Source organism: Salvia splendens, chromosome 3 (genome assembly GCF_004379255.2).
Source record: "Salvia splendens isolate huo1 chromosome 3, SspV2, whole genome shotgun sequence".
Taxonomy (NCBI): domain Eukaryota; kingdom Viridiplantae; phylum Streptophyta; class Magnoliopsida; order Lamiales; family Lamiaceae; genus Salvia; species Salvia splendens.
The window spans coordinates 12,314,384-12,336,809 of record NC_056034.1 but is presented as its reverse complement, the minus strand read 5'-3'; the positions used below and the strand labels follow the sequence as shown (position 1 = coordinate 12,336,809).

Sequence of the window (22,426 nt, the reverse complement as noted above, 5' to 3'; positions counted from 1 at the left end):
GAATAATTCACCAAATTGTCACGAGTAATGGATGTTATTAACTATATAATGCACAATATGTGAACTGCAATGCATACGAATAAGATGTACCATGTTATGATGTTTGACACACGTTTCTTGTTTCCCCTGAGGGTTTAATAAGCTTAGGGGCTAGGGTATAGTACGTAGACATTACTAACAAATTGTTGTTATTGGAATATACGTATGTGCATTATTTGGTTTAGGTAGTGCATTATGTAGCTGTTAATTGTCATTATCTCAGTATATTATGCATTATTAGAGGTATTGTGTATATGGGTTAATCAACGGATTGAAGATTACATACGTGCATTTAGTAATGTCTACGTACTATACCCTAGCCCCTAAGCTTATTAAACCCTTAGGGGAAACAAGAAACGTGTGTCAAACATCATAACATGGTACATCTTATTCGTATGCATTGCAATTCACATATTGTGCATTATATAGTTAATAACATCCATTACTCGTGACAATTTGGTGAATTATTCGTATCGTTTTATAATTTGTTATTAATGCGTACGTACTATACCCTAGCCCCTAAGCTTATTAAACCCTTAGGGGAAACAAGAAACGTGTGTCAAACATCATAACACAGCACATCTTGTTCGTATGCATTGCAGTTCACAAATTGTGCATTATATAGTCAAATATATCCATTACTCGTTACCATGTGAAGATTACATACATGTCTACGTACTATACCTTAGCCCCTAAGCTTATTAAACCCTTAGGGGAAACAAGAAACGTGTGTCAAACATCATAACACAACACATCTTGTTCGTATGCATTGCAGTTCACATATTGTGCATTATATAGGCAATTATATGCATTACTCGTGACCATGTGGTGCATTATTCGTAGCGGTTTCCAGCCATTATTAGATTACTATTGTACCCTCATAATGCACAAAATAGGACAAATAATGCAACACGGGATTAATTACCCAATGTTGATCTTGACCGTCCATTTCTCTAATCTAATGGCTGATATTAAGAAGGAAAAAGGAGGAAATATAGGAAAAGGAAATTAATACATCGCTATATATATATATATATATACACTCTTGTGGAGTGATTTAGACATCCAAAACGCGGGATGATTTGTTTGGTTGCAGTAAAACTTGGTGTTGGGGGTATTGGCGTTGGAGCTGCAGTAGCTCTTCACTCTGCAACATGCTTTGGTCGCGGCCGATATCATAATGGCAACGCTTACCCTCCTATCAATTTGACCGCCATTCTCGCCCTCAATGGTTGGCTTCCCCAAGCTAGGTTTGATTTTATGAAATGTTACGAAACAAACAAGTTGGTGGTGTTACTAAAATGTTGACCATTTTACCCTTGCAGCCGCATGCGCAACCTCATTCGTCCATCAAGAAACAGAGCTGCCACTCTCCCGATCTTCCTAGCTCACGGACTTTGTACATATCTCTACCTCTTTTTTCTTTCAAAATCATGCATAATATTTGTTACCAAATATTCACTAGTTATGTTTTGGAACAACTGATGTCTTCGTTCATGCTCACGGACTTTGTACATATCTCTACCTCTTTTTTCTTTCAAAATCATGCATAATATTTGTTACCAAATATTCACTAGTTATGTTTTGGAACAACTGATGTCTTCGTTCATCAAACACAGATTGGAAACTCATCCGGTTTTCAATATATATTTTACCAGACATATGAAGGGAGGGTACTTCTAAATTTATCATCCTAAATACAAGTAATGATATCTCAAGGAGTTTTGAGTCATTTTGCTCGTCTTCGTGTTGTAGGATCGGACACCATCTTTCGCCTAATGATGAGCTAGAGAGTGCACATATCATATACTGGCTAAAATAATTGTTGACCATTTTACCCCTGCAGCATCATTCGCCCATCGCTCAATCCGGCTGCCCTTCTCCCGATCTCCCTATTTCACGTGCTTTGTACGTATCTCTATTCTTTCAAAATCATGCAAAAGGCCAATTATTCACTAGTTAGTTTTTGGAACATAGTTCATCCGAGGCATAGCCAAAGAGCCCGTTCCGGTTTTCAAAGAATAGCGTTCGAGACATATGGATGGTACTTCTAAATGTATCACTCCTCCTCTGATATCTCTAAGGGCTTTTGAGTCATTTTGATGGTGCAGGATCGGACACTTTCTTGCGGCTGATGAGAGGGAAGGTATCAGAAACTGGCTAAATGAAGTTATGCAGTTCTAAGATTTATGGTTTATGCACTTCCTATTGTCATATCGTGGTTATTAATTTCCTATTTAAATACATAATTATGTTTTAGATTACTAGTATTTCTATTATACTACAGACTACAGTAGTAATTTCCAAGCACCTGTCTGTACCTTTGGAATATTAATAGTTTCCAGTTTGACAATAAATCATTCTACTAGTCTACTACTACTATTCATCCCATTCCTCATGTTTTACAAAATACTAATATTTTATCGAAATTATGCATGTAATAAGAATCTACAATAAGATGACATGCATGCTCAAGGACTAAAAAAGCCACTCAAGCACCATCTTTTTCCATACTTGCTTCTTTTTTATTTTCGTCAAGGAAAATTGTATTTTAAACAAAACATTGTATGCTCAAGTTGGATACTCCTATTATGCTATGTTTGTGAGGAACACTGGAAATATCGATCTTTGGGAAATCGCATCAACAAAAAAAATAAAATCGACCATAAATGAAAAAAATAAATAATTTCCAGAGTTAAAGAAAGCAAAAAATACAAAAACAGTACATGCTTAATCTCCTCAACCACGACTTTCACTAGGCGTCTGGAAAACTCCTTGTACCAGACCTTCTTACTCGAGGTGGAACTTCCCTCGACCTAGAATAACGCTGTTCGCTTTCCCTACCATAGCTTGATCTCCGCCTTGAACTTCCATGATCGATTTCTCTGTGATACCTCACCCCCGATCTTGAAGCATTTGAATTGCTTGCCCTTGAACTCGCAGGATCATCTGCCCTGCTATGACTCGATCTTGACCTTGAATTCGACTGACCTTCTTGCATTTGATAACTTGGTCTTGAGCTTGAAACATTTGCATCATCTCCACTATGATTAGTTGGTCCGGACCCTGAACTTGGCGCAGCGTTTCCCAAATGAAGATTCAAGCTAGGACCAGATACAGTGGCCCACTGTGGCCCATCTCCTCCGCTTCTCGAGCTGCCATAATCGATAATGTCAAGATCTCCGTTTCTTGAGCTGTCGGAATCCACCATGTCATCACCCGGGTAAACAACGTATGGGCTAAAATATGGTATTGCGAGACCGTTTATCGTTGACAGATCATCCTCAACATCGGATATACCACTCGGGAGGTCAAACAAGCTTCCTGTACTCCAGAGTTCGTCTTCCAGCAACTCATCCAAGGGAAACAATGTATCCCAGCCAGGCCATGTGTTTGAGTCATATTCGATATCCGACTGGTATGCATGTGCATCTATGAAGTCCCCTTGTTGCTGCAGCGTGGTCCAGTTCGCCTGCCGATTGGGACTGGCCTCTGATGGGCGTCCACATGGGTGCTCGAGCCTAGCATGCTTCCTCAGCTCTGCATAGTTTCCACTGAAGCTACAAGTTTCTAAAGAACAATTTCTCGTCTTAGAATTCAAGAATTTTCTCGCAAGGTATACGACATCCCAACCTGTGACCTTCCCTCGACAGAGGGGGCATACGAGATCAGATTGAAGTTCCTCCGATAAAGCATGCAAATTTGCTTTCCCAGATGATAACTTCCTGAACTGATCGAAACAATTGGAGTGTCGGTAGCTCGTGTCACAGATAAAAGGACGACAACCTTTCTCATGGGAAGAACAGAGTAACAAGACAGCATTGTGGGGCTGCTCCATACAAATGGGGCATTGAACTTCATCCCATTCCTTTTCATCCCCGACAAGAGGCAAAGAGCTGTTGCTATTCTTGCTATCTGAAATCTTCGGGCTGCAAGAATAAGGGGAGACCATAGAATGGTCAAAAGACGAGGAATTCACCCTCCTATCTTTTGGCATTCTGAGAAATCTAAAAAACTACTACAAATCTGTTCCTCTGCGCGCCGAAACTGCTTCCTATTCAATTCAAAGGTTTTTGCGTTCGTTAATAGTATTTTTTTTATGAACGGAAATCACGAAATGTCACTACATAACATATTTCTTCATCATTAGCCCGAAACCAATATGAAACTTATTAGATAACTTTGAATAAACGTATGAAACAATCTAACCTCCATTAAACCCTAAACATCGAAGAAAATTCAACAAAATTTTAATTATTACCATCGAGATCACTCAAAATCTATGACAAATTACCCTTTGATTTATTGAAAGCTCCACGCATTATAAAACAAAATCACAGATCCAACAAATTAAATCGGTTTTACCTTCAACAAAAGCAAACACCATATAAACCTCGGATTAAAAGCTGTTACGCTTCGAGCTTAAAAATTCTCTCATCTCCACGTACGAACATTAAAAAGTCTAAAAATGATGGAAAAAAGGATAGGTAAACCGTAGATAATTCACGGATTCTACTTCCAAGAGAAAAAACAAAAGGAAAAAAGAATCACCTTTAATATTAAAGCAATCATACAATTTACAGAAACTCATAAAATACAAGCAAATACAGCATTTAAATCCATAAAACCTGCGTGATTAACCTCCATCAACAATAGCCCCGCCAAAATTCTCGATTTTTTTTTCCAAATCTCACAAAATTCACGCAATTAAACCAAACAAATTGCAGAAAATTCCATCCGACGTAGAAGCGCAACATATGAAGAAATTCAACGTACCCGAGCCCGATCCGGCGCTGATTCAGGTAGGGATTTCGCCTGAGGAAGCGGCGAAGATTTCAGAACTGCAACAGCTGCTGGTTGAATTGGAGAAAATATGTTCAGGTAGAAGAAGAGCCTATTTATAGGAAATGTCTCCTCGAAATTACTGAAATGTCCTTCTTTTCCATTTTGTGGCGCGTCCTCATCGGTAATTCCGGTTACTAAGTCTGGAAAAATAATTATAAACAGCAGAAATCAAAAATCACATTTATTTATTTATATTCTGTAATGTCCAATTTATTTGGATCTGTGAAATAAGAATTTTATGATGCATATTGAAATACCCACATCAGAAATTAATTGCAGGTTAAATAATTATTTTGATAGTCTACAACACATAAAGCTTATGACTTTTTAGGTTTATTTGAATATGATATTATAAGCATTAATTGTCATTGTACCAACTTTTTATTTGAAAGGGTTGATCCATTACATTTGGTAGAATTCAGTCTCTTCCTAATTTTCCTATCAATTTAACCCTATCAATTATGCCGAATAAAATAAGTAATTGCGGAGCCCAATTAAACCAGTAAAATTAGGAGATAAATAATTTAATGTCCAAAATTTCTTTATACATCATTTTTTGTCAATTATTCTCTGAGACACCTTGTATTGGGCTACCATAGTACTTATATATCTACCTACATAAACTGTGACATGAATTAAAGTATTGTCTTGAGTTGACACAATATAATTTATAGAGTATATAATTCAAGTAGATGGTTTTCTAGAAATATTAAATTCAAAGTCATATTAAGCATGTAAAAAAGAACAGGTCTATAGAAGATCAATTAGGTATTAATAGTGAGAAGTCAAAGATAATTCCCTTAATTTACTTTTGGAGTTGTTTATACTAGTCGTGCTTGGCAAACTATGACATCTATATACTCCATAAATAAACAATTTTAACAACTAAAAAATCAAAAATAATTTTTTCCATTTAAATCCAAACATGCACTCAAAAACAAAACATGTTACTAATGTTCAATTAAAATTTAAAATGGTTCTTAAAAAAATTCAACACAACAAACATAAAAGAAAGTGGTTTGAGATGTTTGCCCATGCCCAAGTTCTACGCATACCCCTCCATGTGTTAAGTGATGCATATATTTAGGCACAAATTAATGAGTAAAGCAAAGGATAAGACATATTTTTAACTATAAATAAATTCACCTCTAAATTGTGATTAAATCAGAGCTTTATTAAGTTTCTAAGACATTCTTAATTTCCATTGGAAAAACCACAGAAACACACAGAAATGGCTGGTCAAGATCCCCACGACTCATTTTCAGGCCAAGCTCAGGTATTTTCTTTGTAATTATACATCAAATTGTTCTACAAACTCAGGTATTTTCTTTGTAATTATACATCAAATACTACATTTATATCATCTATAATGATTTCATTGTAGATGAGAAGAGCTAGCCTGCAAGATCAAGGTGAGAACCAGAATTTCCTTCAAGAGGTAAAAATTCTTACTATTATTAGTATTTCTTTTCCATTACTAAGAAGAATCGACGACCTAAACTTTTTCATATCGAATTAAAATAAAAGACTGGAACACAAGCCAAGAACATGGCGCAAGGCGCGGCTGATGTGGGCAAAGGAGCCGTGCTCGGGGCAGCCAGCCTTGCCCGTGGCGTGGCCACGGGTGCTGCCAATGCAGCAACAGGGGCAGCTGATGCTATCAGAAACACCTTCGCGGGCGCCCCTGAAAGCCATCACTACAGCAACGCTAGCTCGGACGCCTCGACTAATCCAAGTGCAAATCAATCGACTTACTCCAACAGGCCTGGCTATCCACACAACCCTAACTAAACCCATCTACACTTTTTAGATGCAATATTTGAATTTAGTTTAAAATAAATTCTTTGGTGCATACGGAAGGTGGCTAGTGATGCATTTATTTGAAAAATAATTTAGGATTTTATTTGATTTGTAGGATGGCGATGATTTGATATCGTTCCCTCATTCTATTTCAGTGATCATAATAAATGGAGTACTATTATTACTAAAATATGCATTTAATCAGACTAAAAAGAGATGACAACAATGGAGGTTGCTAAAGAGATTTTTTCATCAATAGAATCACCTTGAGAAAGAGAGGTTGATATAAATGTAGCATTTGGAAACAATAAAGGGTGATGATAACTTCGATATAAACTTAATCATATGCCATATTCAAAGTTGTTTCTTCCCAAGACAAAATGATAGTAGAAAAGCAGAGATAGAAGATAGAGATGAGGCATAAACACTTCAAGATTTAGGCAAAAGGGGAAGCTCAGCTCACACTAGAATAAGCCCTCTCATGACTGGGACCCTCTTCGGCTCCGGCTACCACTGACATTTTTTAGGTGGCTAAAGTCCGTCGGATACAGGTCCCTGTGACCAGAGGAACTACTCCTGTGCCCTTGAGATGGAGAGCGGGGGGATGAATTTGAGGGACTCCCTCTTGCAACCTCTGATTCCAGTTGGTTGGCTTCTTCCGTAAGCAGATTTAACTGTTTTTCAAGAAAAGTTGCAGGGTCAAACGAAGCTTCAGCTTCTTTCAATCGAGATAGTGTGAGCATAAAGGGAAAGGGGTCAGAAAGGGGATAAAGTAGGCAAGACGAGTCAGGAAGAGCTCAAAATCATACATACAAAGTTACCAACACGAGGGTGATATAAAAACTAGGGCAATGTATGACTCACCTGAATTTCATTTTCTCTCAAGCGATCTTGAAGAACAGTCATGGCGGGACTCAAGCTGCAAAGAGTAGAGCAACATAAGAAACATCAGTAATATTGAGCAAAAGTATCAAAGTGGAAAAGGTTTGATGATCCAATACCAGTATTCGATCATTTTACACATGGAAGACTTGTACGTGGAGGTGTGATGAATGAAAGAGAGGGGGTGAATTTTTCCATCCCTGGAGATGCATCAAATAATGGTGGTTATGATAAGAAAAATAAAATGTCAGAAAGAAAATGGGAGTTATGCCAGTCACTTAATGTCACCTCGTGTTTTGTGCCATTGCTTGATTGTACGCAGTCTTCTCCTCTTCATACAGCACCCGCTGGAGATTTGTAAATGATGACAAAGGAGAATCGAGACTCAGAAGGGATGATGTAGGGAGAACATGAAGAGGAATTTCCTTTCTGATATATTCTGCGCCACTGCCAGCAAACAAAATATCTTCTAAGAACAATACAAAATCGACAGACATACTTTTGGTAGGTGAAGTTGAATGTTTGTTATTTCATGAACACATTGAAGTCTCGAGCCAAGCAATTAAAGGTGCAAATATTCCAACATCTTATTCTATCTAATTCTTGAAATGACAATATAAAATTTCACTTTCCATAGATAAAGTTCATTTTTCTTAATGCCATAGATATATTCTTTTACTGATTTGAAATCATCATTTGACAATGAGTTCGGGAAATGAAATATTGAAGAGATAAGAGTTCGTACTCACATTACCTCATCTCCAAATTTGACAAATGCATCGCTTCTTGCATACCCTCAGACATATCCATGGGATCAAAATCATGAATTGCATCATTCAAACTGTTAGCATGACTATTGTTTCCTGTTTTAGCATTAGCATTAGCAAAAAAACCTCCCAAACGTGGTGATTTCCCCGAGCCCTAGCAAGACAAGTTGAGTTACTATATATGACCAATCAAGTAAACATTCGAACCCACTTGTGGAAAAGAATGCATTTTCAATCTATATCACTATTTCAATAGCCCAAAACATTTTACTCTTAAGGAAGCTTATGAAAAACCCACGTCCAATATTCAACAGATGAGCTACAACGAATTATGATAGCAAACCATCATAGACTTCAAAGACAGAACATGCACAAAAATCAAGTCTATCTTGATTCAATTCAAGCATACCGTAGAAGCCCTACTGGCTGCCTCCGAATCTCCAGTGTCTTGTTCCATGGTTTCTCCTTTGGAAGAACCAAACAAGGCAATTGCATTGTCTGAAGAACTCATCGAAGAATCTAAATCTATAACAGAACTTTTTTGAGCAGGAGTGAGAGAAAGAGGTTTCATCATGTGACCCTGCTTCCCATCCATAGACTGAAATGCAATGACTTGAATCCTTCCGACCTATAATGATCTATATCAGCCGCAAAGAAATCTGATTATGTCACAGACAATCGTATTAGTTAGAGCTAACCTTTTGAGCATCTTCACTGAAACAGGAAAATATCAAACCAATAAACCCAGAATCCAATAGCTGATACATAGCTTGAGTTCGCACATCTGCAGAAATCCCAGAAAGATGGAATCATATAGCATAACAGATGAGGAAGAGGGCAAGCAGAAGAGAAGAACTAAGGCCATTCTTGGTATGATGATTTCATTGCATTTTCATTCCATTCCCTCATTCATTCCATTGTACCAAGAAAATGAATAGAATGGAAGAAGGAATCACATTTCATTCCATCATACTAAGAAGGGCCTAAGGTCACTCCAATTTTGTAAAATGACTTTTACTACATAATGACAGTTTTGAAGTATACTGGGCGTAATATATACCAACTGCATAAATTTTCTTAGATTTCATCACCTTCTAAACAGTATTCATAGGAAAACTATCTCGGAGTGTGAGGTAGCTAACCTAGAGTAAGGCATACAAGTCGATCTGTGAAAGTAAATTTTGAATTCGCTGGAGAACAGAACTCCAAAATCCAGGGTTTTATCAATGGACTTAAAAATGTTTAATACCAATTTAGCCAAAACCAAGTCAGGCAAGAAATGGGTTTAGAAAATGGGCGCTACCAAGATTGCTACATATTTCATGCTTTCCTTTTTTAATGTTGCAATTTAACATAAGGTAAATCAAAACTGCCAACACAGCCCAAATTATTTCCCCAGGAACATTTTGAGTCATTAAAAAACTCACCAACATGAGATGGTAGGACTGTGATATGAGGGTGTGAATGATACCAGCCAATCACTCTAGTCGTAGTTCCTGTTTCCATTGTCATTCTGTGTTATAAGGTTAATTGCACAAAGTCATCAACAGTTATCGGGAGAATAACACATAAGCATATTTTATTAACCGAACTCTCCAACAAGTTTTCTGTGTATATGTGGCCATAAAGGTGATAAGAAAATTAATGTAGCTGCTTTAAAGATTTTCTCATTCGAATATTCGATATTCATGCTTGTCTAATTTATAATTTAATAAAACTTGTTTAGCAGTATATAAAATATTTTAAAAGTTCAATAAGCCAAAATTTGGGTACTTCAGACTCAAAAGCACACAAAAATTCTACCAATAACCCACTTTACAATCTGTTTTTATTTTTATTTTTTTTCAGAAAGATCCATAGAAGTTCAATAAGATGAAGATGTTGTAAAAGGATATCTCAGCATGAACTGATGCAGCAGTCAGCTGCTCTGGGTTAGTCTCTACTCTATCCTTCTGTCGATCAGAACGTGGTTGTGGAAGTGCTCCCCAAATCAATGCAGTAACATTACCATTCTTAGAACTCTGAAAGAAAAAACACGCGCGCACGCAACACACACGTTATCAGATAAACGTAGGATATTCTTCAAAAAGTGCCTATATCTATATGGTTCACTAGTAGTGCATTGATTCAGTAGACCATCATACTTTGAAGATCAGTTAATTGTCTATAAGTAATGGCTTGACTAACCGACATGCCTCTATGCATCAATTATAAATTAAATAATTTAACACCCAAAAAGCTGCTCTCTTCAAATCAGCAATTACATCATTGCTACAACTAATAGATAATAAATTACTGTTATTTTTCTAAAAGTAGAAGAAAAACAGAAAAGGGAGACAAGATAATCATCGTAGATTACTTTCTATTTTTATAAAAACCAACTTGAATACATAAAAATTTAGTAATATGATTTTTTAACGGAATAATTAAATAAAATGTTACTTACTATCATAAGAGTGCAATACAAAATAGCAACCAATTACATATGATTAATTTTATGAGCAATATACACTAAATTCAGTTGGAATCCATGCTACACAAACATTTCGAATAGCATTATTATTAATTACTAAAGCAAAATGTTCCTCGATACAACAAAATCACTTCAAATGCAATATTTTATACTACTACTAAACTTGTAAATTTATACAGCTAAAATTTTCCCAAAACATAATTAATGTACAGATAAAAAGATAATATTACTATTATTTGATATGTTTCAGAACTTTAATATCTGTAATCTTCAGGTTCAGGTTTGCATATGTCAGTGCACTTGAGTAAATGTTCCTCAGAATAACCTAATCACGGAAGCTTTAGAACTTTCAGGCATAAGTTCCTTGCACATGGAGCTCGAGTCAAAACAACTTGAAAACCCCCATTTTGGAAAGAGGCCATAAATCTAGGACAAAGGTTTTATAATATTGAGTTTTTCATGTGAAATACTTCACAAGTTCCTGGTCTGTCACCCTCCACTGTCAAATTCGACCATTGCAGAAACTCCTAACAACTTTTTTCTTCTTTTGGTTTTCAAATCCTCCAAAACAGTAAGTGTATCATCCTAACTTTGAAAATGTGAAAAAAAAAACAAATTATAGGCACTCGTCAAGAAAGGCAAGAAACTGCTTAGCTGCAACATACCCTCAGAAACAAGTCCCTTAGAACACAAAATTTCTCCAAGACAGGATCCACGAGACCTTAGTTGTTGCTAAATTAAATCCAAATTTCCTACAAAATTTCACATCTTCCTAGTCAATCCTAATCTAACCAGTTGTACAACTGGACAATAAATCTCTTTTTGTTCCAAGCTATGGGGGCGGACACCATAGAAACTTAATTGTTGCAATCAGTAAGTCAATAAGGCAAAACTTACGGAACCATTGGGTGGAAACATCAATGAATCAGTAAAACCATAATACTCTAAGGACAAAATCTTCTCGAACTAGGATGAAACCATGAAATTTACAAAGCCAACTCACAAAATGAAGCCAGTAGGAGGCAGTAGGATAATACAAAAAAAAATCAAGTCCATGAATGTCCTCAAAATTTCTCAAGCTAGCTCTGTAACCAAATACTACCATAAATGTGCAGGTTTGCGACGCCTTAGGTATATAAAAAAAAAACTAAAAACCTACAAACGCACGACTCCTTCCAAAACCAAATTGGAACAAAACAGAGACGCAAACTTGAAGGAAGCTAAAACCCATAAGAATTGCAAACATGAAGAGCAATAATTGAAAGAAAATGGAAGTTAATGAACCTGAATATCACCAAGAAGAAGGCCCATGATCTCCTCAGTCTCAGTGGACAATGCATGGGTGAGGCACGTCAACCACACATCCTCCGACATCTTCACACTCGTTAGAGACATCCCTTTCTCTTACTCCCACACTCTCTCTATAGATATTGATCAGAAAGTTCTCAATCTCTATCTACCAACGTATAGACACTTTTTTCCCGAACAATTTTGCTTATTTTCTTCTAAAAATGTGTTGAAATCTTCGAATTCTAGCTCGTATTGGGTTTGGTCTGGTTTGGGGTTTTGGGAAAATGCATAAATTTGTGGGTTCTTGTACAGTGCGCCGTGTGGTGGGTCGTAGCATTCATTCGCTGCACCCGCGTTTCCTGGCCGTTGATTATAATCTTTCAAATATTTACCTATATACCCTTTTAGCTGCAAAACTTGAGCTGGGCATTTTCGCACCCAAATTGATGGTTTTAGGGCTCCAAATTTTGTCCGATTTGATGATCTGGAATTGTCACAAACTTAAAGAAAGCTATGATGATTGGTTGGGTGCCAGAATTCGAATTCCGAGGCTGAGCCTGATTGTGAGTTCTAATTTTGTTAGCATTTTTTATAGTAAAAGGTGTAGAAAATTGAGAAATTGTTTGAGCATGTTTACTGAGATTGGTTTTAGAATCAAAATTGCTGAGTGCTGATTTTGTTAGCATTCTTTGATTGGTTTTAGGAGCAAAATCGTCATATTTTTCTGGAAGACTTCAGCAAACCTTGCTTGATAAATCAATGCATAGCTGCTATTTTCATACTCCATGATTGCCTCTTCAATATAGCTATTTCAACTTTTGATATCTTGATGTAGGTTGTTTAGTTAGGACGATTAAAGGGAAACATTGTCTGTTGTTGAGCTAAAATTTACACGATACTATAAATTGCACCTCTCATTTTGATATCAAATAAAGGATATAACCACTGCAGCTGACTACTATCTAAATGGGTTCATGACTTTTGTTCTTTCTACGGTTCTACCCTTGTATAACTCATGCACTTTTTTAAACTATGCAAATTGGAATTACATATTCGTTCCTTCATTTTACTTGTTTTTTGCCAGTCCGACATTCTGGAGATGTCGTTATGATACTTAAAGAAGATGGTGGTTAGCAGCATCCTTTGTTACTTACAACTTTCTTGTTTTGCATCACTGATACGCTTCGTGTTTGCTGCTATGTGCTCAAATCCCGTTGGATATGATGCTCTTATCGTCGTCCTTCCTTCCTTCCTTTCCTGGCACAACGAAGCTTTAATAGATCCTCCTTCGAAACTCATTAATACCTGATGCTCCTAGCTTCAGTTATTTCGTTCTTCGACGGATATTACTGTGCAAACACCAATAAATCGACTAAACGAATGGATTAGCTTTATGAATATTAAAAATCTAGTTATTGTTGTACATTCTATATTTCTATGTGATTTGTCCAATGTTGTGAGTTGTGTGGATCCTTCTATTGTACTGACTCTATAAACATGAGTACATTTTTATCGAAATGCATTCCTTGATTCAAATTTTGTCATTATATTGGCTACGTTCCAGTTCTTGGTGAGTGTTCATCCTCACTCAGCTTCCTTGCTATAATTTCTTTATTCTAATTCTCAGGAACTCTACACATATAGCGCAACCTTCCATTTGAAGGACCGATATTGCTTATGTAGCCCGTTTGAACGTAGATTTACAGCTTACATGTACGGATAATTTTAATAAATGTTACATTCAGAAATATATATTGACGATTTGACATTCACATGAACTTGCTAGCTTTCTCTATTTACTTCTTTCTACAGATTGGGCATACTTAACAGTCGAGCGGGCCAACGCGTCCATTGGATCTATGCATTTTCTCCACAAGGGATCATCCGAAGGCAAAAGTTCGCGAAACTCATCCGAAGCAAGAACCACTCTGTTCACAGCTCTTACCAGCAGAATATGAAGAGAGATTCTAAGCAAATTCGTTGCTCCTACAAAGTCTTTTTGGCTCAACGCTTGAACCGCAGGTATCACTATATGTTTCAAGGTGTTTGTATCCGGTATTAAAACCTCAAAACCCTGCAGATGTAACAGTCTCAGGTAGTATTGCAAGAATCATCAAGAAATGGAGGGTCAGGCAATGGATACCTCGTTTTCAAGTTTCTGCTGATACATCCTAGTCACCAACAAAGTGTTGGTGGCAAGAAGACCGATGGTGAGAGCGCTGCCAGCTTCAATCGGCCTCAGCTTTGCCTCCTTCAGCTCCTCAGCTACAGATTCACCCATATGAATAAAAGGTACGGAGCATCCCTCTTTGATTTCATCGTGCCAGCATTGCAGTAAATGACAGGGCATCACAATGCAGCAAACTCCACAATTTTCAAGAATCACTCGTTTACGCCTCAACTTCTCAACTATCAACCAGTGGTCGTCAATACATACTTCTTCTTGTTCACCAGAAAGGCAACGTAACGAACCTTTTTGAAGCGATAATAGCTGGTTGATCAGCGCTGGTTCCATGCAGAGGACAAACGGCATCTCTCTTTTGTGATCGATGAGTTTCTTTGCAAAAATCAGACTGGAATCACCACCAAGTATCCCTACGACGTTGGTCGGATCACTGATAGCTCTACCATGATGGATTACCGATGCTGTAAGTCTCACTGTTGCTCGATTTCTTTGCCCTTTCCTCTGCATCATGTCTCTAGATATAAAACAGCGGTTGCAAGGTGAACAAACGAACGACTGGAAAAACGACATGTTTGGTTTAACTGTTATATCTGCAGTATAGCATTGCAGTTCAACTTAGAGAAGTTAGTTTTTCTTGAATGTTAGAAATCACCCTTTAAAGTGTTAAAACTTTCTCAATAATTCCCAACATGAAAACAACTCTATCTCCCACTTTCTCACTAGACATCAATATATAGCAAAGAAACTACCAATAGAGAATCTTAGCCGTGGATGACTCAATCACATTTTGTCATTTGTTGGAAACATGAAATGGTGCAATAATTGTGAATGAAGAACTAGGAAACAAAAGTTATGCACTAGGTCTTGTATAGATGTTTCATTGTGATTCGTGATTGAAGGGTAAGGTCTTGGCCAATCATAGTATCACAGGAGAAGTGAAAGAAACCTCCTATATATGAAAGGATACACCGAATTAAAAAAAAAGTGTGGTCCTCTTACTTCTTTATTCGAGATGTATCGTGTGCTAGTCTAGTGTGTTTATTTTTGTAGACGAAATGAAATACGAGATTGAAACTAGATTCAATACTCGAAAGCAGAAGTTGTCTCCCTCATTTGGCGCGATGATTCAACCATGATTCTTGCTTCAAAGATAAATGTTTGTTTTGTGAGAATGTTGAAGTGTCCTTTATTTTAAAAGATCGAATTGAAAGAAGATAAGTTAATACTCTTATTTTCCTTAATAATTGAAATGAAATATTTAACAACGAAAGAATTTGAATTGAGAATAAGAGGTGAATTATTAGTACTATAAAATAGTAGACCTAATATTGCATATTTGCCATGAAATGGAGCCAAACAACACCGGCAGCTGTCCAACTAGCGATGGTAATGGGTTTCTCCAATCATAGATCGACACGCCCACTAAATTCAATGAGACGCACTAAAATACTAGATGATCTTGATTTTTTGTATTATTACACTTCATCATTATAAATTTATATCACATCACAGTAGTATTTTCAGATGATTAAAAGTAATTTCTTGTATCAAGGAACCTCAACTTCTATCTCATGCATATTAGAGCTGCCTATCACTATCTAAACATGAATGACTTGGAATCTTTATCTACTTATCTTGACATTAATTTACCATTTTTGTAAAAGTTGCACTATTGTAGTGTTCCTATTCATGCTTCCCTTTAAAAAAGTCTCCATTTTGCTTCTCTTAAATGGAATTTCCATCCTGATATATACTAGATAATAATAGGATTAGGGCATCCACAGTGGGGAGCCCTAAATCCCGCCCTATGCACCGCCACGTCAGCATTTTATCCTCCTGCCCTTCCACCTGCAGTGGGGCGCCCTATAGGTTTTACTATTGTTTTGTTAATTAATTTAATGTTTTCAAATATATAAATGCAAACTAATTAAAAAACACAACGATTAAATAGAAACGGCAAATAATACATTGATTAAAAAAAGTTACAATGGTTATAAATAAAAAAATTTGACTATTCTACAAAAGCTCCAACTTCCGGCGCAACTCATCGATCAACCCCTGGAGATATGCGGCTCTGGTTGGATCTGTACACTTCATAAGGCCGTTGTGCGTATCCAACAACGTCCGCGCCATCGAGGCCGTTGCCAAATCCGAGAAGGCAATTGTCGTCGGGGTCGGGGTAGGGGTCGGGTCGGGATCGGCGATGGGGGGCGGCGACCGAGGAGGATGTCGCCTTCGCCTTCCCCTTGTTCTTCGCAGCCTTGACGCTTATGGGACGCCGCCGGGAGGATGTCGCTTTCGCCTTCCCCTTGTTCCTCGAGCACTTCTCATACTCCGTCGCGAACAGGTTGACTTGCTTCTTCCCCTGATCCCAGTGCTTGCGGAGCTGCTCCCTTTGGCGCTTGTACGCGCTCAGCGGCTTCGCCTCATTGTAGCGCTCGGCGATGCGCTCCCAGTACGCGAGCTACTTTTGGTTGTTCGCGAATATTGGGTCCTCCGATATATCCACCCAACACCTCGCCAAGACGAGGGTGTTTCATCCGGCTGGTAGTTCGTACGGCCGGGGGCGTACTCTTCATTCGTTGCCGGAGGTGGCAACTTGTACGCGCGGTGCTTGGTCCGCTTCTTTCTGGCGGGGGCGGCGGAGGGGGCGGCAGCCGAGGGCTCGGCGGCGGAGGGGGCGGCGGCGGTGCGACGGGAAGGGGCGGCAGGGCGAGTTGGAGACGGCTCCATGTCAGAGAGACCGTACGAATCCGTACTAAGTCGGGGTCGTACTGCATGTTATCGTCGAACGACTGATATTCGCCAGGTTGTGTACCCGGCCACCGTGCGCCATCTCCAAATATCGGGCTACCAGGACTTGAGTATCCACCGGAATCCATTTTATAGTGTAATTTGAGAGTTGAAAAGTGGATCGAAAAGTTACATATGAAATATGAGGATGGGGTATTTATATAAACAAAATTTTCGAACTTAAAAAAAAAACTAAAATGCGTTGCATCGTCCGCACACCCACAGTGATGGACGATAGCGCGCCCGATGCATCGGGCACACTATCGTCCTCCCCATTGTGGATGCTCTTAATTTTATATACTGATACTAAATTATAATGTTTGAATCAAATTATTTACCTAATTTTAATATTCCACATGCATTTATCTTAAAAAAAAGTCTAAAATCATCCCAAACATATATGATATCATATACACTCTCAATTATCTTAACTTGGTAGTTGATACCCCAATCATACACTGTGGCGTCCAGTCACCAACATTCTCCTCTTCATTGAAGATGATGCCAAGCTCATAGACTTCCAACCTCTACTAGCTTGGCAGCCATCTAAGAGTACACGTCTTGATAGGGCCGAGGACTCTTTGGGCTACTTACATTGTCATGTTTTCCGAGACAACGTGATAATGTCCTCCAAGAGCAACGTTTACGACTTTGGAGTCTTGCTCGTGGAGCCTGATGATTTAGCGAATTTTTGATGGGAATAAATGCAAGTAATAAATGAAGATCACAACACTGAAAATTACGTGGTTCGATTTACTGAGGTAAATCTACGTCCACGGGAAGAATAGAGGGCAAATTTGTATTGCTTGATCTAGCTTACAGATTACAATACTGATTTGCTATATGAGATTCAGGATCTAGAGAACTTAACCCTGGTCTATCTGATCTAAGTTCTATTTATACATTCGAACTAAGATCGTGGTTTGCAGCCCTGGTAGGGGGGTTGATAACTGCTTAATACCACTAAATAGATCGTGGGTGTAATGGAGGTCGTGGAGATCCTGCATGGGTCCACTATCTCCTTGTTCGGTCGAATACTGAGACCGAACTGCTGAACTTTGCCGATCAGCTTTTGCCGATCTGAGAGTTGAGCTCGATTGGTCGGCTTTTACCGAGCTATAGGCTGTGACCGAACTCTTTGGTTGTGCCGAACTGATACTCTTTCTTGGGTTTTGGGCTGATGGGCCGTCACTGCTATTGGGCTCGCAATTATTGTTTAGTTGTTTAGTTCGTATCCCATCACCACCCCCCCCGAAAAGCGAAGTGAATCACTTCGGCATTTTGGATAAGTGTAAGGGGGAGGCTGACGCCAGGGGACGTGCTCTGCACGTGTCTGCATTAAATGTGACAGCAAATCCGGCCAGAGAATCCAGAAAAAGTGGGATTTGAAACGGTGCGACGAATTTGAAACGCCTCTGCGAATCTGATAAATATTTCCTTTCTTCATCATTGGAACACTTTTGCGATTATTTCTTCTGCATTCTCTCTCTTTTTCGTAAAATTTTCTTCCGCTTCTTCAAGAATTTCTTCAGAGACTTTCGACCATCAAAGAGTAAGAATCATGTCTTCTTCTTCTGAAACTGTTTCTGAATCAGGTAGTGGTAGGAAGGGGGGTAAGGGATCTTCTGGCCGGAAAAAGTCCGGGGAGAAGACGGTAGAATATTTTCACAGCATTTTGAGTAAGGATACTGTGATATCCTTACACAGAAAATATTTTCTTCCTGGGGGGTTAGTGGTGATTCCCGACGACACTCATAGGGCTAACTCGCCGCCGGAGGGTTATGCCACCGTTTACGAAGCCTGCTTAGAATGCGGGCTTCGTTTCCCTCTTCCCCCCGCCTTTGTAGAGCTTCTTGATTTTTTCCAACTTCCTTTAGGTCAGGTGACTCCAAATTCTTGGAGGCACTTATCGGCCTTTGCTGCCGAGCTGCGTAGACTAGAAAAGGATCTGTCTCTGAGGGCAATCCTTAATTTCTTTCAGTTTAAGAGAAAGAGATCCTGGTTTTACTTGATCCCTTTACAGCCCTTTAGAGCCTTCTGTAAAACCAAATGGCCGATGTGGAAAAATCGCTTCTTTTTTTACAATAGGACAGCGGCTCCGGACTTTTCCTGGAGAGGGCCGAAGTCCGTGATTCCTCATCCTCGGGTAGAACCGTTGGACGAGCTCGAGGGCGGGCTCAATAAGATTCCCATGATTAGGAAACAGTATTTGGAATCTGAGCTCGTCAAGGGTGACTTCGTGTTCGACTCCTCGTCTTCGGACGAAGAGACTGAGGGTGAGGATTTCTTTTTTATGCTTTACTGCTTTAGCGGCGAAAACTAACTTTGTTTTCTTGCTTTTTGGCAGTGAACATGCTAAGCAAGCTTGGTCGCAAATCCTCCGAATCAAAGGAGCCGGAGAAACAGAAAACCACCAGCTCGGCGTCTGATGCCGAGAAGAATCCGAAGAGGCAGAAGACCTCTTCGAGTCAGTCTTCGGATCCAAAAAAGCCGGGATCGACCTCGGCAAGGGGGAAGGCGAAGACTCAGAAACCCCCAAAAGCGCCAGAGAGAGACATTGTCCAGGGGGGTTATGGATCAGGAGTGGTTACGGCCACTTCGGAACATATCTCTGAGCCCTTTTTATGGCCAAAGGACTTTGTAGAGGTGAATTTTCTTCTTGATTTTCTGGCTTTGCTTCTTTCCTATATTTTTTTTGTGGCCCCTCTGTTGACTTTTTCCTTTTTTCCATTTTCAGAGGAACAATATGCTCTGCAAACTCGTCACAGTTGAACTCTCTAAAGCGTCCAGCGATTATGATGAGATGCAGAGGAATTTGAATGCTGCTCATCACCAGGCCGAACAGGCTCGGGCAGACTTTGAGAGGGCAAGGGCCGCTATGATCTCGGCTCAGGATGAAGCCCAGCGTGCCAAAGACCAGCTCATCAATCAGAGAGAGCGGTCGAAACAGAGGGAGGCGGCTGCCGTGGTTGCTCAGGGGGAGGCTCTCCGTGTTTACACGGAGAAACTTTTTTTGAGCAATCAATTTTCGGCCCTTATCGGTGATCTGCTGAAATTGATGACCGATAATGTTGAGCAGGAACCCGAAGTCGTCTTGCCGCTGTATGGCCGAGAGATTGCAGTGCGTCTCCAGAGTCTGCCGCTCCTTGAGGAGCTTGCGTCTTCATCGGTCCTGCTTTCTGTTGAACGAGTCCGTAATTGCCGTGCTGACCGTGACGAGAACATGGAGGCCATCTTTGCCTCCTTGGGGCCTGTTTCACCCGCTTCAATTTTCAAAGAAGAGGGTGAGCAGGAAAATGAGGCCGGCAAGGAGACCGAGCAGAAGGATCAGCAGACCGGCGACGGGCACGCCGAGCAAGAGGTGCAGCAGATCGGCGATGGGGGCGCCGAGCAGGAGGGAGGGAGGAGGGAGGCGAAAGAAGCTGAAACCCACAGGGAAGCCGGAGACGAAACTGGCGGAGTATGATTTCGTCTCCCTTCTCTTAGTTTAGTTTCTTTCTTTCTATTTGTAAAATGGCCTTGAAGCCCTCCTTGTGTAAATTTTTTCTTGTGAATGAAAAAAATTCTTCTTTCTACACTCGTGTCTTCCTTATAGCTCTTCTTAATCTCTTTTACTCCTATTGTGGTTTACTGCCTGCTCGGTAAACTGAAATGCCGAACTGACATAGCTGCTTCGTATTCTTAACTCTAAGGAGCTGGAGGTACTTCATTGGAAGCGGCTATACTATTTGGCTTTAAATGAAGCTGAGAAAAAAGCTATAGATGACCAGATGAAGTATGATGAACTCTTGGCTCGTTTAGTGGAGCTGGAGTCCAACAATAAGGACTTAGAGTGCATAAAGAAAGATCTGGAGGCCGAGCTGAATACTGTCATCGCTGAGAGGACTGCATATGAAGATTTCATCTGCGGGCGCGGGGGAATGACTATATCTGAAGTTCAGAATCAAGTTGATGAACTGTGGGAGAAGCTTCATGTACTCCGGAAGAACAATGTGCTGGAGAGCTCGGCTTGCCAACAAGTTGTGAAATCATTGCGACGCTTGGCTTCTCTGTACGACATCATTCTTTCCCGGCGTCCCTCAATCGAGAGATTCCTTAGCCGTTTCCCGCTAACAGATGCTCACACTCCAACTCAAACCTCTAATCCACTTACTCAAAATTCTACTCCAAATCAGCAACGGACTCAGGAGCAACCGGAAACGTCAAGACAAGAACGCCCTGAAGTTCGTAGAGGAGTTGTGAATATGAGTGAGCAAGATCAGCGAATGCTTCGTGAAGAGACTCTTCGCCGCCGAGGTGCTAGAACTTCCCGGACTCATGGAAGAGGCGGTAGGTCGATCAGAGCATCTCGTCCACCTACTTATTCTTCAACTGCTCGGAACGCCCGAACTCAGCATCATGAGGATTTTTCGGATAGGTGGCTCAACTTTAGCAATCGTAGACAGTAGAATAGTCCTTTGTAATGGTGTAACGCATTCTCGTAGGGCAGCGGAATTGTATGCCCAACAAGACTTAGTAAATGAAATTTTTTTCATTTCGCTTCTATCACTGCGTATTTACAGTTCAGCGATTTTTTATTTCATTTATTGTACTCGTCCTCGGTCTTATGAAGTAAACTCTTCTTTGACCGGACTTAGTTAGTGTCCTTATTTGGCGAGTTTTATCGCTTGGATTGGACTTTCCCTAGTTAACCGGAGTGGTTTTCGGCTTATTGCAGTTCGTTTCAGACGAATTGCTTGTTTCTTAAGCTGAATTGTGGAATCTTGTATCTTCCTTAGAAGCTTGGACTCACAATTGTCTTTAATACATGATCTAAAAAAAGGGGATCAGCCTTTAAGGAACAATATATCTCAGTAACATTTATAAGAGACAAAACGCACATAGAGAGACAAATAAAAAGGACGAAAAAGATTTTAATCTTTTAAAAAACGACAAGTATAAAGAACAATAAAAATATGAAAGCACATAACCCTAGGACCGAACTAGACACAAGACTGACCGGACCTTGTCTCTTACAAATAGAACTTCTTGAGGTTGGAAATATGCCATGTTCGGGGTACTTGTTCTCCTGACATGTGAGTTAATTTATAAGACCCTTTTCCCAGGACTTCTGACACCCGATACGGACCTTCCCATGTGGGTTCAAGTTTGCCCAGCTTTTCTGCTCGGCTTACTTCATTGTTTCTTAATACGAGATCTCCCACTTGAAACTGCAGCTTTTTCACCCTTTGGTTATAATACCGGGTTACTTGCTCCTTGTACTTGGCTTCTTTTATGAAGGCCAATTCTCTTCTTTCTTCGGCAAGATCTAGTTCGGCTCTCAGTCCGTCGTCATTCAGTTCTGTTGAGAAA

At 39.5% G+C, this 22,426-nt stretch overlaps 4 protein-coding genes and 1 long non-coding RNA gene across 6 annotated transcripts; 2 read left to right on the top strand and 3 right to left on the bottom strand.

The window, feature by feature from the left end:
• Positions 1–2,680: 2,680 nt before the first annotated feature.
• On the bottom strand, positions 2,681–4,952 carry LOC121797174. Of its 2 annotated transcripts, none has more exons than XM_042195914.1 (2): positions 4,816–4,952; positions 2,681–3,968 (listed from the first exon to the last, which is right to left on the bottom strand). In XM_042195914.1, the coding sequence occupies exon 2, from the start codon at positions 3,875–3,877 to the stop codon at positions 2,795–2,797; it is 1,083 nt and encodes a 360-aa protein (XP_042051848.1). In that variant the 5' UTR covers positions 3,878–3,968; positions 4,816–4,952; the 3' UTR covers positions 2,681–2,794. The 2 variants fall into 2 exon arrangements, with proteins under 2 accessions (XP_042051848.1, XP_042051847.1); XM_042195913.1 differs by having other exon boundaries at positions 2,681–4,093; positions 4,816–4,913.
• Positions 4,953–6,067: 1,115 nt separating this feature from the next.
• LOC121794993 lies at positions 6,068–6,839 on the top strand. The gene is made up of 3 exons (XM_042193417.1): positions 6,068–6,160; positions 6,269–6,322; positions 6,412–6,839. The coding sequence occupies exons 1-3, from the start codon at positions 6,116–6,118 to the stop codon at positions 6,673–6,675; spliced, it is 363 nt and encodes a 120-aa protein (XP_042049351.1). The 5' UTR covers positions 6,068–6,115; the 3' UTR covers positions 6,676–6,839.
• A 75-nt stretch (positions 6,840–6,914) lies between these two features.
• On the bottom strand, positions 6,915–12,354 carry LOC121794991 (lys-63-specific deubiquitinase BRCC36-like). The gene is made up of 10 exons (XM_042193415.1): positions 12,091–12,354; positions 10,229–10,354; positions 9,761–9,848; positions 9,032–9,117; positions 8,743–8,961; positions 8,321–8,487; positions 7,855–8,013; positions 7,686–7,766; positions 7,549–7,603; positions 6,915–7,358 (listed from the first exon to the last, which is right to left on the bottom strand). The coding sequence occupies exons 1-10, from the start codon at positions 12,199–12,201 to the stop codon at positions 7,164–7,166; spliced, it is 1,287 nt and encodes a 428-aa protein (XP_042049349.1). The 5' UTR covers positions 12,202–12,354; the 3' UTR covers positions 6,915–7,163.
• A 148-nt stretch (positions 12,355–12,502) lies between these two features.
• On the top strand, positions 12,503–14,597 carry LOC121794994. The gene is made up of 4 exons (XR_006049389.1): positions 12,503–12,659; positions 13,909–14,118; positions 14,177–14,388; positions 14,457–14,597. It is a non-coding gene; the product is annotated as an uncharacterized LOC121794994 (long non-coding RNA).
• Positions 13,792–15,335, bottom strand: LOC121794992 (broad specificity amino-acid racemase RacX-like). The gene is made up of 2 exons (XM_042193416.1): positions 14,240–15,335; positions 13,792–14,170 (listed from the first exon to the last, which is right to left on the bottom strand). The coding sequence occupies exons 1-2, from the start codon at positions 14,849–14,851 to the stop codon at positions 13,889–13,891; spliced, it is 894 nt and encodes a 297-aa protein (XP_042049350.1). The 5' UTR covers positions 14,852–15,335; the 3' UTR covers positions 13,792–13,888.
• Between the last annotated feature and the right edge of the window lie 7,091 nt (positions 15,336–22,426).

Excerpts from the sequence above, each read along its gene's own strand:
- LOC121794992 (XM_042193416.1), bottom strand. The coding sequence starts at position 14,851 with ATGTCGTTTTTCCAGTCGTTCGTTTGTTCACCTTGCAACCGCTGTTTT. Across the intron at positions 14,171-14,239 it reads AGCAGAAACTTGAAAACGAG|GGTTTTGAGGTTTTAATACC; the intron begins GTATCCATTGCC and ends TTACATCTGCAG.
- LOC121794991 (XM_042193415.1), bottom strand. The coding sequence starts at position 12,201 with ATGTCTCTAACGAGTGTGAAGATGTCGGAGGATGTGTGGTTGACGTGC. Across the intron at positions 9,118-9,760 it reads AGTCCTACCATCTCATGTTG|ATGTGCGAACTCAAGCTATG; the intron begins GTGAGTTTTTTA and ends GGATTTCTGCAG. Across the intron at positions 8,014-8,320 it reads TTGTCAAATTTGGAGATGAG|TGGCGCAGAATATATCAGAA; the intron begins GTAATGTGAGTA and ends GTTTGCTGGCAG.
- LOC121794993 (XM_042193417.1), top strand. The coding sequence starts at position 6,116 with ATGGCTGGTCAAGATCCCCACGACTCATTTTCAGGCCAAGCTCAG. Across the intron at positions 6,161-6,268 it reads CATTTTCAGGCCAAGCTCAG|ATGAGAAGAGCTAGCCTGCA; the intron begins GTATTTTCTTTG and ends ATTTCATTGTAG. Across the intron at positions 6,323-6,411 it reads ACCAGAATTTCCTTCAAGAG|ACTGGAACACAAGCCAAGAA; the intron begins GTAAAAATTCTT and ends TTAAAATAAAAG.
- LOC121797174 (XM_042195913.1), bottom strand. The coding sequence starts at position 4,036 with ATGCCAAAAGATAGGAGGGTGAATTCCTCGTCTTTTGACCATTCTATG.